Source organism: Crocuta crocuta, unplaced genomic scaffold (genome assembly GCF_008692635.1).
Source record: "Crocuta crocuta isolate KB4526 unplaced genomic scaffold, BGI_CrCroc_1.0 scaffold306, whole genome shotgun sequence".
Classification (NCBI taxonomy): domain Eukaryota; kingdom Metazoa; phylum Chordata; class Mammalia; order Carnivora; family Hyaenidae; genus Crocuta; species Crocuta crocuta.
The window spans coordinates 670,804-691,570 of record NW_027529630.1 but is presented as its reverse complement, the minus strand read 5'-3'; the positions used below and the strand labels follow the sequence as shown (position 1 = coordinate 691,570).

General features: G+C 35.9%; 1 protein-coding gene across 1 annotated transcript in view; it reads right to left on the bottom strand.

Annotated features, from left to right (window-relative positions):
- NUP98 (nucleoporin 98 and 96 precursor) overlaps window positions 1–20,767 on the bottom strand; it is a 119,498-nt gene that overhangs the window by 80,093 nt on the left and 18,638 nt on the right. Inside the window, exons 3-11 of the mRNA XM_077762188.1 lie at window positions 18,924–19,025; window positions 18,637–18,813; window positions 16,998–17,137; window positions 15,295–15,402; window positions 13,851–14,031; window positions 12,184–12,347; window positions 10,378–10,515; window positions 8,893–8,980; window positions 2,615–2,707 (exon numbers count right to left, since the gene is read on the bottom strand). Coding sequence (XP_077618314.1) covers window positions 2,615–2,707; window positions 8,893–8,980; window positions 10,378–10,515; window positions 12,184–12,347; window positions 13,851–14,031; window positions 15,295–15,402; window positions 16,998–17,137; window positions 18,637–18,813; window positions 18,924–19,025 — 1,191 coding nt within the window. The remainder of the gene's footprint in view (window positions 1–2,614; window positions 2,708–8,892; window positions 8,981–10,377; window positions 10,516–12,183; window positions 12,348–13,850; window positions 14,032–15,294; window positions 15,403–16,997; window positions 17,138–18,636; window positions 18,814–18,923; window positions 19,026–20,767) is intronic.

Genomic DNA, 20,767 nt, shown 5'->3' with positions numbered 1-20,767 from the left:
AAATTAAGTGGTAAACTTAAAGACTTAGTGGAAATATCTGGGTCTCAGGTTTACGGTTCACAAACTGTCTAGGGTCAAAATTACCCTTGAAAAAGCTCTTAATTTGCCCACACCAAAGCTAATTTTTTCTCCAGGATTACAAGAGAACACTAATGTCAGATGATATATTCTGTGTAAGTTTAGGGATTCATTGAACAAAAATTAGAGCATTTTAATTTTTATTTCTTGCTAAATATATGTGGTAGAATTTGGTTAAGTCACTCTACTATATAACCCAAAGAGTTAATATCCACTATATCTAAAGCAATCTCAAAAACAGATTAAGAAACAACAAATATTATGAATAGGGAACTGAAAGATTCAAATTGCCAGTAAACATACATTAAGGATACCATTCACGAGTAATTAGTGAAGTGCAAACTAGAATACATCAATTTCCACTAGCATGCATGTAAAGATGAAAAAGTCCAACCATATGGAAAGAGTATGGGAAAAATGATCACTTACATACAATGAGAGCAAAAATTCATTCTTTTTGGAAGGCAAATTAGCAAGACTGACCAAAATTCAAAATGTGTCTATCTTCTGACACAATCCCAAGTATCAATCCCATAGTAACACTAACACACAAAATTATGTAATAAAGATGTTCATTACTACTAATAGTATCAAAAAACTCAAATGTCTACCGATACTGGAAAGCTGAATTATGGTATTTGTATATATTTATGTGTTATGTATATATACAGATGTCTAAACACAGTGAACTGCTAAAGTTAAAGAATGAGTTAGATCTATATATACTAACAGAAAAAATATATGCCCCAAATCCCACAGCAAATGAAAAATGAAATAAAGAATTATCATGTAAGGAATAAGGAAGGTGCTTTCATTTTGAAACATTTTGACTGTAACACACAATATAAAATACACAAAGACCCATAACACACACATATATAATTAAAATAAAAATTAAATGATACTTGGGACAACTGGGTGGCTCAGTTAGTTAAGCTTCTGACTTCAGCTCAGATCATGATCTCACGGTTTGTGGGTTCAAGCCCTGCATCAGGCTTTGTGCTGACAGCTCAGAGCCTGGAGCCTGCTTCCGATTCTGTGTCTCACTCTCTCTCTGCCCCTCCCCCACTCATGCTCTGTTTCTCTCTCTCAAAAATAAACATTAAAAATTTTTTTTAATTAAATGATATTTAACCTTGCTTTTTTACAATAATTTTTCACTCTTTTATTTTTCTTAAATGCTGCTTGCAGCCCACTACATAAATACATCCAATTAATGTATCTCAGCCTTTGGTTTAAAAGAACACTCCTGTAGGATGTAGTTTTCTATTTAAGAATATAATAAATATATGTATATAACACACACATATATAACCACGTATATGTGCAGACACATTTGACATAATGAATAAAATGTACATAAAGGGGTCTGACAAAATCCCAAACTTTAAATAGCTGTTACTTCACAACTGAAAAGTGCTGACTTTTCAAGACACTTGTTTTGTTGAGGGTTTTTTTTATTTTTGCAAGCATTTACATCTTTTATTTTAAAAAGAAAATGGAAGGAAATAGTCCAGAGTATAAAATGAAGTACTATTAAAAAGGAAATGGCAGATAAGTGATCAGAATATGGAAGCAAAGTCAACAGATAACTGGATGGTGGAAGCAGAGACCATGGAAATAAATGGTTTGCAATTAAATGAAAATACCCATGGTCAGATGACTTGGGAAACAGACAAAACTATATGCTCTAACAATTTTGTTGAACTGTACATGCTGAAGCACTTATTCTTTTTATGACCATTACCACTCTTATATTGCTTAAAGCAGTTGGGCACGCAGGAGGGTCAATGTCTGGGGCACCAGGATGGCTCAGTGGGTTAAGTGTCTGACTCTTGATCTCAGCTTAGGTCATGATCTCAGGGTCGTGAGATCAAGCCCCCGGTCATGCTGCATGCTGAGTGTGGAGCCACTTAAGAGTCTTTCTCTCCCCTATTCTCCACCCTCCTTCACATTCTCTCTCTTTCCTCTTTCTAAAAGACTAAAAATTAAATAAATAAAGAAGAGTCAATGTCTTCAAAGGCACTGAAAATTAACAATAGCAGAAATAGAGATAGGTGCAACATCTCATCTCTACATCAAGGTGGAAAGAATTGAGACCTTGTAAATCTTCAGATTATTTGCTAATTACCGCAGCTTATGCTCTTACTGCTCTATCTTAATATTAGGGAAATTAAGCTTGCTTGATAAACAGTTTAAAGTCTTAAACTCTTTTTACAGAGGTAGCACAGGGGAACTGAAAGTTAATAATGCCATCATATTGACAAGTCTCACATTAAATACTAAAAATCCCAAATAGACCAGGAATATAAGAAGACAAACATTCTGTAGAATGGGAGCAACAACCTCTAAGATAAATGTCCAAATGTTCTAAAACCTGATAAAGCATAAATGCTGAGAATGTTTTATAAGTCTATTTGAGAAAATGCAAACCTACACCCCTTATTTCCAGGTATAAGATAAAACACAGTTGTCTTAAGTTTCAACAATTAGCCAAATTGTGTCACTTACTAAATCTTGTGGTACAGTTCCTTACCTGTTCCAAATCCTGCACCAAGTCCAGTTCCCAGAGTCCCAGGTCCTGGTTTACTTCCGAAAATACTACTCCCACTGGTATTTGTGCCAAAACCTAGAAGGATAAAAGAATGAGTGGACTGTACTTTTAACACAACTCTCAAATTTCCTGTAGAAGGGAATTTTTAAAAAGGCAATCTGACCCTACACTTTGTATCTGTCAGTTAATAATATTCAGAAATCCTAAATGGTAGGCTAATTTAACCTTTTTAAAAAATTTTTCATTTCAATGCCTGTAAACAGACCCCCAGATCTTCCTATTTACTTAATTATATTTCAGACTTGAAATATTAAAGCAAAGTGATTGTGCTTGAGCATATACATTCCCTTTGTTAAGACTTATTTTTCATGTTTAATTAATGTAAGATAAATAAATTCCCTCCAATTTTCACTAAAAATAAGACAGGGCACCTGGCTGGCTCAGATGGTACAGCATGTAGTTCTTGATGTCAAAGGCTTCAAGGTTTTGAGTTTGAGTCCCATATTGGGTCTACAGATTAATTAACTTAAAACAACAACAACAACAACAACAACACATATTAAAAAAATAAGGTAGTCAACAAATATACTTTACTGAATCTAAAGGTTCTTACTAATGGAAATTTATAAAAATTTCTACAGTAGCTTTGGTTTTGAACAGATGAATCCTGCATGGGCAGTAATGTGTGGCTGGCTGATCACACATGAGGAACTTTAATGGTGTCATACTCAACTCAATTCACAGGAGCACTCAAGGACTCAGCGAGCTGATATTAAAAAGACTAATGTATAAATAACTTTCATTGGGTTGAATTGTTTGGTTATCAGAGATGATGGATAACTATACCATCTTCCTTCAATATGTCCAATCTTTTAGAGAAAATCCTAGGATTCCCCTTGAAAATCCACAGGTTTCCCCAAAAGAAACCTATACTGCATTACTGCCATTAGTACCTTTTGTTCAGATACGTCCACAAAGTTTCTGTACTCCTTTTGAACAGAACTATCAACAAACAGCTAATGAATATAGCATTCATCTCTTGGTTTTCTTCATAAAGATTTTACGTAACCTCTACACTCAACATGGGGCTCTAACTCACAACCCTGAGATCAAGAATTGTATGCTCCATCTGCTTCAGATTGTGTGTGTCTCCCTGTCTCTCTCTGCTCCTCCCCCACTCACACTGTCTCTCTTGTCTCTCAAGAATAAATAAATGTTAAAAATATTTTTTAAAAATTGTATGTTCCATCAAACTAAGCCAGCAAAGCACCCCTATCATTAATCTCTTTTCATAAGAGGAAACAAAAATCAATCAAACCTTGTTCATGAAACACTTGAAGTATTTTTAAAAGAGATCATGGAGGGGAACACCTCTAAGAGAGAATGGTCTTAGTAAAGAATATCTTGGATTATATGACACTATCACCAACTAAGAATATTATATACTTAGCCATGCCAACATTTAGATTATTATTACAATAGAAAATGACCAGGAAAAAAGTTGAAGAATTTAAACAGTTTGAAAATGTATTTCTAATGTTACTTAGAAATACATGTGATCGGGGTGCCTGAGTGGCTCAATTGGTTGAGCATCCAAATTCAGCTCAGGTCATGATCTCGCGGTTCTTGAGTTCGAGCCCAGTGCCGGGCTCTGTGCAGATAGCTCAGAGCCTGGAGCCTGCTTCAGATTGTGTCTCCTTCTCTCTCTGCCCCTTCCCCACTCTTGATCTTTCTCTCTCTCTTTCAAAATAAATATTAAAAAAAGAAAAAAGGAAAAAAAAAAAAAGAAATACATATCATCAGGGGTGCCTGAGTGGCTCAGTCAGTAAAGCATTCAAATCCTGATTTTGACTCAAGTCATGATCTCATGATCAAGCCCCGTGTCGGGGTCCACACAGAGCCTACTTAAGATTCTCTCTCCCCCTCTTTCTGCTCCTCCCTTGCTCACGTGCTCTTTTTCTCAAAATAAAAAATTTTAAAGAAATGCAGGTAATCTGACATAATCTAATAAATTTAATTCATATATTCATTATTTTTCTTCAACTGTGCTAATTAAAAGCTATGCCACAAAAGAGTACTACTACTCAAACACAATCAGTTTTTTATTTTAAAGAAAAAGAAAAAAGAAAAAACATTCTTGGAAATATTCTTTTTTGTTTTGAGTTAAAATTTAACTGGAAAAGATCTTCCATCCCCATAAACAGCAGAAAATAAGATAGTTGTGAACTACCTCAAACCCACATGAGGGAAATAAGTCCCAACTTACACTGTTTATACCACACATTTCCTCAGATTCTTACTGACAAATGTTGATCAACTGTTATTTCAAAAACAATTTTTAAATTAAAATTAAAGAGGATTAATGGTTAATTAATTTACAACAAAGGACCCAAGAATATACAATAGGGAAGGACAGTCTCTCCAATAAATGGTGCTAGAAAAACTGGACAGCAAAAGAATGAAACTGGACCACAAACTTACACCATACACAAAAATTAAATACTTGAACTGCAAGACCTGAAAATAAAACCCCAGAAAGACAATATAGCCCATGAGCTCCCATGTAACATTTGTCATGGCAATGACTTTTTGGGTGTGACATCAAAAGCAAGGACAACAAAGGCAGAAATATACAACAGGCACTGTATCAAATTTAAAAAGTTTCTGTACAACAAAGGAAACCATCAACAAAATGAAAAAGCAAACTACTGAATGAGAGAAAATATTTGCAAACCATACATCTGTTAATAGGTTAATATCCAAAATATATAAAGAACTCACCACGATAGCAAAGAAATAATCTAATTTAAAAATGGTCAGAGGATCTGAATAGACATTTTTCCAAAGACATACAGATGGACCAAAGACATATGAAAGGATGCTCAACATCATTAATCATCAGGGAAATGCAAATCAAAACCACAATAAGGGCTGCCTGGGTGACTCAGTTGGTTAAGCATCTGACTCTTGGTTTCAGCTCAGGTCATGATCTTTTAAGGTTTGAGTCTGAACCCTGTGCTGGGCTCTGCACTGATAGCACAAGCCTGCTTGGGATTCTCTCTCTCCCTCTCTCTGCCCATCTCCCACTTGCACATGCATTCTCTCTCTCCCTCTCAAAATAAATAACGAATGTAAAAAAATTTTTTACAATAGCCAAAATACTGAAAACAGTCCTAGTATCCACTGATGGATAAATGGATAAAGATGTGGTATCTACATACAATGGAATTTATTGTATTCATTCTCCTTTATTCAGCCATAAAGGAGAATGAAACATTGCCATCTGTGAAAACATGGATGGAATCTGAAAGCATTCTGCTAAGTAAATAAGCCATTCAGAGAAAGACAAAACTGCATGATCTCAATTGTATGTGTAATCTCATAAAACAAAAGATGAGCTTATAGATGCAGACAATAGATTGGTAGTTGCCAGAAGCAAGGAATGGAAGATGGGCAAAAAGGGTAAAAGGGGATCAAAAGGTAAAAACTTACAGTTATAAAATAAGTCATGGGGAGGTAATATACAGTATGGTGACTACAGTTAATACATATGAAAGTTGCTAAACTAGTAGATCCTAAACATTCTCATCATAAAAAAAAAATGTATATATGGTGACAGATGTTAACTATTACCTAGACTTATTACAGTGATCATTTCACAATATATGCAACTATCAAATCCTTATCCCAGAAACTAATGTTATATTTCAATTATACCTCAATTTAGAAAAATAAGCTTAAAGGAAAAAGATATTTAAGTATTCAAATAGCTCCTTAACTGTCCACTTAACCATACAGCATGGAAGAATCACTGACATATTGCCCAGCATCATCTCATTATTACACAAAGAATCGACTTTTTTAAACCTTTGCTCCCATGTATAAACATTCTGTCTGTAATTCCTCTCCTGAAACAATTCTATTCCTCCATTCATTCAGAAATTCAGACACTATCTCATACTCACTTAATCTTAAGCTTGTCCCTGCCAGGAATATTTATTAAGAAAATGGGCTGATGATTCTAAAGAATGACTTAAGGATCTTGCAATACCAATTGTAGCAGTATGTATCCCAATTTTTTTTAGGTATGCCAACTTTTAACTCTGTGGATTCGCCAGCATCAGAATGAAACAAAACCCCATAATGGATAATGTGTGACCAACAACAATTTAGCAACACTCTAAATCTCTATATTATATTATTCCATTTCCAGATTTGTTACATGGCTTATTTCCAAGTCAGAAGATTCTTATGCCCACAAACTCAAAGCTGACAGCTTCCCAAGACAAGAAGAGTATCAGTAGATCTGGATCTCTCAAGGGTGGTATGGAAATTTAAATTCACCCAAGAACAGGACAAAGCTACCTCACAATCCCCATCTGACTCAGAGGGAATCATTACTCTTAGGGCCCCATTTGTTCATCCTTTAAGCCATTTAACCAAGTTTTAGTGAGCACCTATGCTATACCAGGCACTAGGTCAACACTGGGGATTAAAAAAGAAAAAAAATTAGGACAATTCAGGTTCATCACAAAAGTTAGTGAGGCATTTTAGATAAAAATGAAATAATTCATTTTTATGCTGTTGAACAGAAATACATATGTATATTTATCCATCAACAACAACAAAAAATCTCCAAACAGATCAGAAATCTGCAACCAAGGAAGAACATCAAGTATATTTCAGAAGTCCAGCCCATTTCATCATTTTAGCCTATATAAGCAGATAAAAACAATGTTTCTGAACACGAAGCATGCTACAAAAAAACATGTATTTTCAAAGGAAGGGAAAAGTGGCTCTTGAGGGGTTAAATGAATCACAGATATACAATGGTTTATGGCCCTTCAAAGGGCCATAGTACATAAACAGATACACAATGCATATGCGGTATTAAAATCTTTTAGGATGAGATGACTAAGAAACAACTGGTCTAGGGGCGCCTGGGTGGCTCCGTTGGTTAAGTGTCCAACTCTTGATTTCAGCTCAGGTCATGATCTCACGGTTTGTGGATTCAAGCTCAAACTAAAGACTCTGAGATGAAGAGTGGCATGCTCTTTCAAATGAGCCAGCCAAGTGGTCCACTGATCATGTCTTTTCACTCATCTCCCACTAAGTATCCCCAGTGCCTAGTGATGTTATCTGGTAGTAAAATCCTTAACAGATATTTAAACTAGTATTTCCCTTAGTCATGAAATTAATTTTCCTTATCTAACACAAATTATGTTAATAATTTGTTAAAAATTTGATTAAAAACTTAATTAGGTAGTTACAGAAGACATTTACAATAATGTTCTATTAAACAAGTCTCATTTTTCCAGCATTATCTGTGAAAAGTAGTTTAGGGCTGTATTTTAATCATTATTCAATCTTATCTTTTATTTATTTTATTTTCTAATTTTTTTATAATGAATACATATTCAAAAATAAACTTTTGCAGCTGAAGGAAAGTTTGAACTTCCAATAAGAATCATGAAATCTCAAAAACACAAAAAAAATCAAAACAAAAATAACAATAAAAACCTTTTAAAAAAAAAAAAAATCAACAAATTTGTATACCACTTCTCCATTTGAAACCTGGCCTAAAAGAATGTTATCTCAAGGCTTTTGGTTGGCTGAGTTGGTTAAGCATCCAAATCTTGGTTGCAGCTCAGGTCATGATCTCATAGTTTTATGAGTTTGAGCCCGACCTGGCTCTGTGCTGGCAGCGCAGAGTCTGCTTGCGATTCTCTCTTTCTCCCTCTCTCTCTCTGCCCCTCCTCTGCTCGTGCTGTCTGTCTCTCTCAAAATAAACTTAAAAAAAAAAAAAAAAAACACAGAATATGTTATCTCAACTGAATGTGTTTCATTTATGGTTTTTCAACTATTGGTGGGGTAATCCAAAGGAAATGTACTTCCTTATTTTGAAAAAAATTCTATATCCATTGGAAAAGCAACTTCTACAAGGTAATACTGCATGTGTTCACGTGTTGAATGGCCCATTTTATCCAAAGCAGGGAGTTAGGAGACTAATAATGAGGTAATGCAATTTATATGCTTTCTAAGTATGTCAACCCATGTCCATGATATTAAACCTTCTCCTCTGGTACCTCACATCAAGCCACAGCTTACCTGAGAATTTTTTAATATTCCCAATCATATGAATCAGGAGAATGATGTGTGGTATAGTCAGTGTAACTTTAAAAGAGTCAAACCTGCTTTTTTATATGTACCAAAATTGGAAGTGTTTGTATTGGTTCCTAAAGTCAGGGTTGGTTTGTTACCAAAGAGCCCGCCACTGGTTGTACCAAATGAAGGAGCACTGGTTGTGCTGGTTCCAAATGTAGTAAGCTTGTTATTTCCAAACAGGGTCTAAAAAGAACAAAATACAGGAAAATCTTAAGTACTATAAAGACACACTTCAAACAGTAAACAGGGGTTACCTCAGGTATACTGGACTGGGTGTGAAGTGAGAGAATAATGTCATAACTTTTATGAAAAAGTAGGAGGATGATGAATAAAGACTATCAGAAAAATATACTAATCTGAGCAAGATGGACTTTACAGAGCATGCTTCTAGCCTGAGAAGTTAACGGCAACCCTTCAGCAAACACAATATTTCAGTGGGGCAAAGAAAATAAATAAAGAATTTTTGTAACCTGGTAACAGAAATGTTCATGTATTTAATTTGCCAGCAGAAATAGTTACAATAAAAAATTTAAACATACTAGGATATGGATGAGCCTTTAAAACGTTATGCTAAGTAAACGTGGTCACAAAAAACTACATATTATGTGATTCCATGTGTATGAAATGTCCAGACTAGATAAATCTGTAGACCACTGGCTTGAGGTTAATTGGAGGGCAAATGAGAAGTGACTCTTCATGGGTATGAGGTTTCTTTTTATTAAGGTGATGAGTATGTTCTAAAATTGACTATGGTGATAGATCCACAATCTGCTGGTATACTAAAAACCACTCAATTATAAAGTTTAAAAGGGCAAATTATATGGCATTAGGATTATATCTCAATAATTGGTTACTAAGAACTTTTTAAAGCATTATATAATTTTCTCAATTTCTCATCTCAATTAGCTACCCAAAGAAAAGTTAAGAAATAAGAGATTTCAATTTCCCTGAAAATCATGTTTTGAGATTTTTTTCTTTTTTTTTTCTATTTATACACAACAGCATGTTCAAAGCTTTTTTAAATAGGTAAATAATACAGATTGGCTGTTCTATATCCATTCTCACATAGTTTAAGTGGCAATACAGAATTTACTATTATTCTGAGGTTAAGTGTACTCCTAAATAGTTGTTTACTTAAATGACTGAACAGGGAACATAATTCAGTTAAGCCTCCAGCTGCATGAGAATCATGAGATTACCAACAGCTTTAGCAACTTGGAATTCTTAACTCTCAATCATACCAACCTATCACCCCAAACAGAGAATAGAGTATAGGAATTAAAAATTACCTGACTTAAAAATGAAAGCACTTCAATTTAGACTCAACAATTTAACCAACTGGAGTGATATTGTGCTATCAGAAGTAAGGCACAGAAGAGGCAAAGATGTTTAAAAAGGAACTTATACCTGGAAAATTAACCAACTAAAGTTACCTATTTTTGTACCAAATAGCTTTTAATTACTATCAGCATCAAGTCTTATACCCAATAAAAATATTTGAAAAATAGTTAAATCTTTCTTGGAAATTCATTTAACAAATTTATTCGTATCTTCAAATTAGATCAACTGTAAAAACCTACCGAACCGACAGCACCAAATCCAGTATTGGGCTGCCCAAAGAGACCTGTTCCTGTTCCAAATGCTGTCCCAGTGCTGGTGTTTGTGGCTGTCCCAAAAAGACCTCCAGGCTGTGAGGCTTGGGTTACTCCAAATAAACCCTGCAAAAGGTAATCTACATTAAAAGATATCCTACAACAGTCAGTTTTAAGAGTCTTAGATTAATAACAGTTGCCATTTTTAAAAAGTTTATATGACAGATACTATGCTAAATACATAAAGCATTTTTTTCTTCACAACAACCCTGCCGAGCAGGGCCATTAAACATAAACATACACATACACATATACACGCACACACACACACACACTCAAGAAAGTTAAAAAATTGCCCAAGATGTCATAGCTCCTGAGTGACAGGACCAGAAATTCATATCTACATCTAACCCTGATGAGTTCCAATGTCCTAGCCAGCAGAATAAGACTTTATACTAACTCTTATGCTCTAAGAAATAACAGGATTATAACACTGAAAACAAAATATGACAGAATACTCCACTGGATATTCTTTCTTGATTTGTCAAAGATGAGTTGGCTTGGGTTCCTTTCTATCTTTGTTGAATGTCTTTACCATGAAAGGGTGTCAAATGCTTTTTCTGCACCTACTGAAGTGATCATGTGGTTTTGTTTATTATGTTGATTAATTTTCCTATGTTGAATCAACCTTCTGGAATGAATCCCACTGAATCATGATTGTCATCTTTTACATGTTGCTGAATTTGGTTTACCAGTATTTGTAAGATTTTTGGGGTGTGAGGGGCGCGCCTTGTAGCTCAGTCAGTTAAGAGCCCAACTTCGGCTCAGGTCATGATCTTCGCAGTTCTTGAGTTCAAGCCCCGCGTTGTGCTCTGTGTTGACAACGCAGAGCCTGGAGCCTACTTTGGATTCTGTCTCCCTCTCTCTCTGCCTCTCTCCTGACCATGCTCTGTGTCTCTCTCTCATCCTCCCTCTCTCTCTGCCTCTGCCCAATGCACATGCACTCTCTCTCAAACTAAATAAAAAAAAAAAAAAATACAGAAACTGGTAATGACTCAGACTTTCTCTTTTGCTTTTTGCACAGAAATAGCAATTATCCAATATGGCTCTCAGTTTTAGTGCTCTCTTATTTATTTTAATGATCTACACATCTTTGCCTAACTCCACGTAAGGAAACAAACAGAGAATATGCTGAAATACAGACAGTAATGTGTATTTTTTGCTATACTCCATAGAATGGATAGAGCCAATGTCCTAAGGTATAACCTTTAGTGGCCAATTCTAGCACATGAAGCAGCTTCTAGTGATAAGGAAATATGCTTGGAAAGAATAAGTGACTTGGCTCAACAGCCCCTCAATGAGGAGGGAGTAGAGCCTGGACTAGAATCCAGGTTTTAATTATTTACATTTTGCTCTTTCCTTTCTATATACCATCAACTCTTAAGAACTACAGTAGAGGTAAAACTTGCTACTTTAACATGATTAGAAGCCTCATTGCTTAGCTCTCTGAATAAGATCTGGAGTTAATTAAAGACCTGTTTCCTGGGACACTGAAGTGACTCAGTCGGTTAGGCAACCAACTTCAGCTCAGGCCATGATCTCGCGGTCTATGAGTTTGAGCCCCGCATTGGGCTCTGTGCTGACAGCTCAGAGCCTGGCACCTGCTTAGGATTCTATGTCTTCCCCTCTCTCTGTCCCACCCCTGCTCATGCTCTGTCTCTCTCAAAAATAAACAAATGTTTTAAAAACTTATTTAATTAAAAAAAAAAAAAAAAAAAGGACCTGTTCCCTTACCATGCTATTGGTGCTTGGCTGTCCTAGTGTGCTGGTATTACCAAAGGAAAAGCCAGTGTTCTGGGTGGTTGTGGCCTGGCCAAATGGTTTACTGAAGAGGCTAGAAGTCTGCTGATTCTGTTGTCCAAACAGACCACCCGGATTTGTTCCAAATCCAGTTGTACCTTTCAGAAAAAAGAAATAAGGTGAAAATAAATGGAGAAAAAAAATCCCTCAAATCTCACATTATTCAGTTACAATATGGATAGAACAGCATTACTACAATACAGTATGAATGCAACAGCATTAATATTCTTGATTACACATCTAAATGATGTAGGAAAATTTCATTCACTACTCAAAAGAGATAACCATTTCACTTCCCATCCTTTTCCACCTAGGTCATTTAGTTCAGATGTTAATTCCTACAATACTCTGACCTCAAGAACCCTGGCTGAGCTAAGTAATCTTCATTTTGAGTTCAAAACTTTCTTCTATTTACAAGATATCATACTAAACTCAGAATCTATATGTGTATTTTGATGTTGTTAGATTAAATTTTTATTGAGAACAGAGGCTTTCTATTTCCAGCATAGGATACACTGTACTCAATAATGAATATGTGGCTAAACTACATCACAGAATACCAAGACTGAAATGAATGTTAAATGTCACTTAAACATGTATTTATCTGTAGATTCGTAGATGTGTAAAAATCTCTGTAAAAGGTCACGAAAAAGTCCAACTTTCGCTTGTTTCTAGGGAGGGAAAATAGTAGCTAGGGGAAGCAAATAAGATACCTTAGGTTATAGACTTTTTTGTGTCTTGTAATCTTTTTATCATACATATGTATTACCTGTACCAAAGTAATATTTTCATAAGGTAATTTAGTCATCATCGTAGACTTCCCTCTTTCACATCCCACATAAAAGCAAACAGCAAATTTCATCAGTTCTATATTCATAATGGGTCTAGCATCTGACATGTTTACCACCTCCATCTCCTGGGCCAAGTCACCAACATCTCTCATGTAAATGAAGCAATAGCTTTTCTAATTCATTTGTTTTCACCCTTTCACCCTTAACAATCTTTTTCTTGAATTTTTGAAGTTGAAACTCAATGTTATATTAGTTTCAGGTGTACAACACAGTGACTGGAAAAATCTCTAAATTATGCTATACTCACGAGTGTAGCTACCACAATCTATTCTTAATATAGCAGCCTTCAGAATATCCTTCACTCATAATCACATGACTTCTTTCTAAAACTTTTAATGGCTTCCTAACTCAAATAAAAATTCAGATCTTGACAATGACCCGCAATGTACTATAAAATATAGTCCCTATATCCCTTAATACTTTCCCCTCCTTGATCCTCATTTCTATGGAAAAAACTCAGGGTTTTTAGACTTATAGCTTCCTCTGGCTGGAATGTTGTTCCCCCAGAAATCTGTATAGCTTTATCCTTCACCTCCTTCAGACAGGTCACCTTCCAAATGTTACCTTATCACTGAGGCCCTTTTTAACCATCTCCACTTACTGTATATCTCTCCATCCCCACCTATATATCAGATACTCTATTCCTCCGACATCCCCGAATTATTTTTCTCCATAGTATTTATCAAAAGATGACAATTATGTTTTACTTTTAGTTGTGTGTCCCTCCTCAATATGATGCCAAATGCTTACTAGTTCCAAAGGCTGTTTTGTTCTGACCATATGCAAAGCCTGAGTTAGTAGTAGAGGAGCTGAAGAGTCCTGTTGCACTGGAGGTTGCTGGAGAAGACCCAAACAAGCCAGCTGTGGTACCTGCTCCCACCTGGTTCTGCGGGCCTTTCCGGTTAGCCTGATAATCCTCTAAACGAAGTTCCTAGAGGAAGAAAAAGCAGACTTTCAATCTTAATATGCAGCCAAAAAAATTTTTTTTAGGAAACTAAATATTTAAATTTAGAATTCAATGTCCATGTTCACACAGGATTCAATGTCCACGTTCACAGAGGACCCATAACAAAAAAACAGAGAACTACAGAACATTAACTTATCATCATTACAGAAAAACACTTTCAACAGTGTAGAGTGGACACTAAAATCCATACCATAATTACTAAAACCACAGGCCAAAGGACCAACCATAACTTAATTTTAATTTTCTTTTAGAAACAGCAATAGTTCCTTTTAGTACAATGCTATATAATAAATGTATCTACTCCCATCCCAAAAATTAAAAAATGAGCTAGAAAGATCAAGGATTCTGGACTGGGATGAGAGGTTTCAGAAAATTAGGTAAAAAAGGTATAAAGTTTAACAGTTCTATCTCACAAGCCAGGGTGTTTCTTTATACTCCAATCAATCAAGTATGGTATGGGATGCAGAGGAACCAACAGCTACAATTAGGGATGACACTCAAATATACAACACACTACCACGTCATAGTATGGATGGACTAACTGTAACTTCATGCAATGCCATGGATAAATCTCATAATGTGGAAAAGCAGACTTAGTACATAATGAAAGATTCCATCTATATAAAGTTCAAAATGAGCAAAACATGGGCTGTCACAACAGTAGTTAGCTTTGGAGGGAGGAAGGAATCATGCCTAGGGAGACAGGACACAGGCAGGACATCAGGAATGCTGCTAATGCTCAGTGACTTGATCTGGATCCTGGTACCATAGGTCTGCTCACTTGGTGAAAACTTACTATGTTATACACTTATGACTTTGCATGAGTTTACTAAAATCATGTGGATGTCACATACACACACATTGCCCAGTGTAATGTGAACATACAATCACAATGGACTACTAACAGAACTATACCAGTACAAACAAGATGAATATTGCCCTTCCTAAAACAAGATATGTATAGATAATACATTAATTTTTAAAAATTATTTGGTGGTGGAGCACCTTGGTGGCTCAGTCAGTAGAGCATGTAGCTCTTGATCTTGGTCAGGGCTGTAACTTCAAGCCCCACACTGGGCACAGAGCTTACTTAAAAAAATTTAGTTGTAAGTCTTTTACATAAACCCATTGTGAACCACTGATCTTAGAAATAACCAAAAATATTTGTAAAAGTTGCTTTCCAATAGAATAAGGCTGGGCTGATATTCAATATTGCATTTTACTGACCTCTAGAGACTTGCTTTCATATTCTTTCATAGCAGTAATACACTGGTGCTTGGTACTGATATTAGTGCTAACTCCAGCTTTAACCATAGTATCTGTACCAGTTGGAGGCTGTAAAGGAACATAAAGGCAAATTTGAAAGTCTAAAGCAAATGTCTAAGTCCAAACTTTAAATCCTACTCTCATAGACACAATTCTTCAACCACTGAACTCTCCATACTATCTAGTTTTATAGGTCTTTTGCTAAATGAAATTCTCAAGGCTGCTTAATTAAATACACTGTGTTTCTTATCTCCCCTCTCCCTACAAGGTTATCTAACTAAATAAATCAATCTCAGTAATAGTTATCACAGATATTAAGCCCATAACCAAGCCATCTGATTATACACTAACATATACTTAATACTGTAGGCATAAGAAAAACTTCACCCAATTTACCAACATGTACATTTAAACCTGAATCTCTGAGTTCTATCTCCTACTCTGCTCTAAAGTGTCTGCCTTATTTTATATATTTCTTTCTTCTTTCTTTCAAAGTGCCTGCTTTATAAATGTTGTTGCATTTAAGAAACATGGAAGCCTGGTTTTCCCCCCTACAATCTTAAGAGAAAAAGGCATAATATATAACCAAACATTTCTACTAGTATTGTCAGTTTTCTCAATTATTACACTTTCCATGAAACAGCACACAGTATTTTTCCCTATTATTTATAAAATTTAGGTTTCTAAATTCAGTATCATGACTTTACCACTTTGCCTGAGAAATTTTTCATTTCCTGGAGTATGTTTTAACAAGAAGTTAAGTCAAGACCTACTTTCACCAGAGTTTCTTTAGGCAAACTGCACCTCCAGCCTATCCTAAGTATCTCCTAACCAATCACATCAAATTGTATCTTATATCAAGTAATATCCCATACATTTTTATAAACAAATCTTCCATTCTAACCCTCTGCCCAAGTCCTCTTAAAAAAGCCAAAGAAAACATAAATCTCTACTGCCCCATTTTGCCACTTCATCAACAAGTTTTATTTTTCATTGGCACACAGAATATTTATGAGTTATTCAATAAAACTCCTTAAAAAGTCCCTATTTTCAATAATAATGGCTGAGCATTCAGCCATTCCTTTAGAGCCAAGTTATGAATGCAATAAATACAAGTTCAACATCATTACTACCTACTGTAATCAACCTTGTGAATATAAATTTGATTGGGTTGGGGCACCTGGGTGGCTCAGTGGCTTAAGCGTCTGACCGGCTCAGGTTATGATCTCATGGTTCGTGGGTTCGAGCCCCACATCGGGCTCTGTGCTGACAGCTAGCTCAGAGATCGAAGCCTGTTTCGGATTCTGACCCTCTGTCTCTGACCCTCCCCTGCTCACACTGTCTCTCTCTTTCTCAGAAATAAATAAAACAGTAAAATTTTTGATTGGGTTAATGTATTAATAATTATTAATGAATTAATAATTAACAAATTGAATTATGATTCAATACACATAATTCAAATACACATAATCTAGATTTATGTTTCATAACTTTTCCTATTTATTATATCACTATTTACAGATTTTGTTCTTAACATATCTTAAAAGAGTGAGACTAAGCTGTGCAGAACTGGAAAAAGGAGAAATTTTATGATTCATCTTGCAAAGAGATATACAAATGGGAGAGTCATATATTCTACAAAGACTGGGGAAAAAAATACTTACATTAAACTTAATTGTAGTCCCAGTGGGAGCAGCTGTAAAACTACTTGGCCCAAAGAGGGAGCCAGATGTACTACCAAAAGGATTGGAGGTGGTATTTGTAGTACCAAAAAGTCCCCCACTGCTGGTACTTGTTCCAAAATCTGTAAATTAGAAAGAAAAATAAGACGGCAACAGTTAAGAATTTAAGAATCTGTAAGACTTTGAATTGGGCTGTAGCACTATAGCAGCATTACTTTCACATCCTCAAATTTTCTATCTTTCAAATTGCCCTAGTAAGTATCTTCAGACATTTCATATAGACATGGACATAATTCTAGGCTCAAAATTTTGAAGTGAAACAAAGTCTAAATCCCTTTGTCAGCTAAATGTCTATAAAGCTCTTCTTGGGTAAATTTGGAAGACAAGTGAGAAAAAAAAACAACTCTATTTCATCACAAATTTTATTTCATTTTTCCTTACTTGTTAAGACTACATGCTGAATAAACCCATCTTTCTGAAAATATCACAACAGATATCAACAAGGGTCACAGTATATTTTATTTACGTAATACATATTACGTTAGTACAAACCCCTATACAAAACCAAAAATTTCAAAACATACAAATGGTTCTATTAGGACAAACAGGTTAATACGAAATTTTGCCCAGAAAAGTAATTTAGAAAAATTATTAGGCATCTTGATCATTTTACAGAATAAATCCTGATTACATTACTTTTCCAAAAAGCCGAGTTTCAAAAAATTCCATAAAAGTGAATTTAACTGTTATCTAATATATTTTTCAAAGAGATATTACTTTCAAGAAGTTGTACAAAGGGTGCCAGAAATGTCAGTAAACAAAATTATCACATCCTAATTACCAATCTGAGAGGAATGTGACTTCTCACTGGCAAACTCTTTACTATAAACATGTCCTGATGTATGGTTTAAGGTAAACAGGCACATCTCTTTTGAATAAGAACTTTAGATTCCATTGTACATTGTCATCATTAACTATTTCAATACCCTACAACTTTCCCTTTGCGAAATATTGATAGCTGGCTAACATTCATTCTGCTATACTTTTGTGCTGGGAATGCATCAACTCACAGAGCACACCTGTTCAACTAGTAGTGGCTGTGTGGAGAAGTATCCCCAGGCCACATTTAGACTTAGAAAGAAACCATCAATTAAAAACATCTGCCATGGATAAGGAACGGAAGAATAACCATGTCATACCCAGTATTTGTCATTCCTGCTTTAGTCTCTTATAACAAATGTGAAACAGAGGCAAGGAGGTGCCTCTGCAGCACAGTGTGGCTGACTACATGTTTAACTCCTTGAAATTCTCCTAACACCTATGACATTACTCTGACCCGGCTTTTCATACAATCTCTGGTCATTCTGTATCAGGAGACTCTTCCTCTGCATATCCCTTAAATAATAGTGCTTCTCAGATTTCCACTCCTGGGGGATGTACCCACCTCCCTCATTTCCAGCCTATTAAACTTTTCAATACATTTTGAAGATTTCCTCTCCCCACGTTTTTGCCATTTGGTGGAGAAAGGAGGTAAATGAATACAGGCAAAAGAAGAAGAAAGGGTATATTCAATAAGCAAATCATATTGTTAGATGCAGAAGTCCAATGATGTCCTACTTACTTCCAAAGCCAGTTGGTTTATTTTGTGCAAAGGCATTGTTTTGGGATGAGAAGAGACTGGTCCCTGTACTTGCAGTTCCAAACAAGCTATTTGATGTTCCTGTTGATGTGCCAAACCCAAAGCCAGTGCTTGTGGAAGTAGCTGGCTGACTAAATGAGTTAGTACCAAATAATCCTCCTGGAGAGATCGAGAGGGGGAAAAACAGTTAAATAGATGAATTGGAACCACTATATGAAGTCCTGTATCAGCTACAAATAAACCAACTGTATTCTAAGTAAAACCCCTACCTGGTTTGGTCTGTGAATTTCCAAAGAGGCCTCCAGTATTGTTGCTAGAACCAAATGCAGATGTTCCAAAAGCCCCTCCACTAGTAGTACCAAAACCAGTATCTGAAAAAGCAAAATCCAGGGTCAAAACAAAATCTTAATTGGGTTACCCAATGAATAAAAAGGATTTTAATATTTCTTAACATTCTGCATTTGAATAGAATCACTGGTCTTCTCTGAAAATGATTTTTTCAAAAGTCCATCATACCACAAATTACAGACTTAAAATTAAGCCACAGATATTGTACTCATTGCTCCAGGTTAAAAAAAAAAAAGTGGGGGGCACCTGGGTGGCTCAGTTGGTTAAGCATCTAACTTCGGCTAAGGTCATGATCTCGTGGGTCGTGGGTTCGAGCCCCACATGGGGCTCTGTGCTGACAGCTCAGAGCCTGGAGCTCTTTCAGATTCTGTGTCTCCCTCTCTCTCTCCCCCCCCCTCCCCCACTCATGCTCTGTTTCTCTCTGTCTCAATAATAAATAAAAAACATAAAAACATTTTTTTAAAAAGTGAAAGAGGCGTGACTTTTGAATAAAGTTATTTATAGATGTTGATGGTTAAAAAAAAAAAGTGCTAAATAATACCAAAAGGAGTGCAAAGGTGAAAAGGTAACTAGTGATTAGGAGATAGAAATGAAAGTAAAATCGTAAGAATTAAGGTGTTCAACTCTTTCCAGTGACCATATGTTCTACAGTCACTGAGATAGATGGTCCTTACTTAGGAGAGCACTTCACAATGACCTGGGAAGGGTTTTCAAAATAGACATGTTCATGTTCCAACCTGGGATTCTAATTCCATAGTTCTAGGACAGAAAATATGTTCTTTAAACAAAAAAACAACAAACAACAACAAAAAAAAAACGGGCGCCTGGGTGGCTCAGTTAGTTAAGCGTCCAACTTGACTTCAGCTCAGGTCATGATCTCATGGTCTGTGGGTTCCAGCCCTTCCAGGCAGCCTGGAGCCTGCTTCAGAGTCTGTGTCTCCCTCTCTCTGTCCCTCCTCTGCTGCTCATGCTCTGTCTCTCTCTCTCAAAAATAAATAAACATTAAAAAAAAAATTTTTTTTTAACAAAAAGCCAACAAAAATAACCCTCCAAAAGTGACTCTGATGGGCACTCTTCATTAGAAACCAAGGACCTGGGGCAGCTGGGTGGCTCAGTCAACTAGGTGTCCAACTTCAGCTCAGGTAATGATCTTGTGGGTCATGAGTTCAAGCCCCGTGTCAGGTTCTGTGCTGACTGCTCAGAACCTGGAGCCTGTTTCAGATTCTGTGTCTCCCTTTCTCTCTGCCCCTCCCTTGCTTGCTCTCTGTCTCTCTCACAAAACTGAATAAACATTAAAATTTTTTTATTAATAAAAATAAAATAAAATAAAATAAAAATCAAGGACCTAAGGGTGCCTGGGTGGCTCATTCAGTTATGTATCACACTTTGGAGCAGGTCATGATCTCACAGTTGGTGAGTTTCAGCCCCACATAAGGCTCTATACTGATGGTGTGGAGCCTGCTTGGGATTTTCTCTTTCTCTCTCTGTCTCTCTCTGACCCTTCCACACTCTCTCAAAATAAATAGATACACTTAAAAGAGGTGAACAAACAAAAGCCAAGGACCTAGATGTACAGGGTATTTTAAGAAGAGGTCAGAAGAGAGTTGAAAAAGTTTTCCTCTATTCTTACAATCTTCTCCAGTTAAGAGAAAACTTCTGGGGATTTGCATTAAAACATTCTGTTCAAATGCTTATCTCTCCTTAAAAAGAGAAAAGATAAAAACAAGACAGGGTGGGGTGGGGTGGGGTGGGGTGTGTGTGTGTG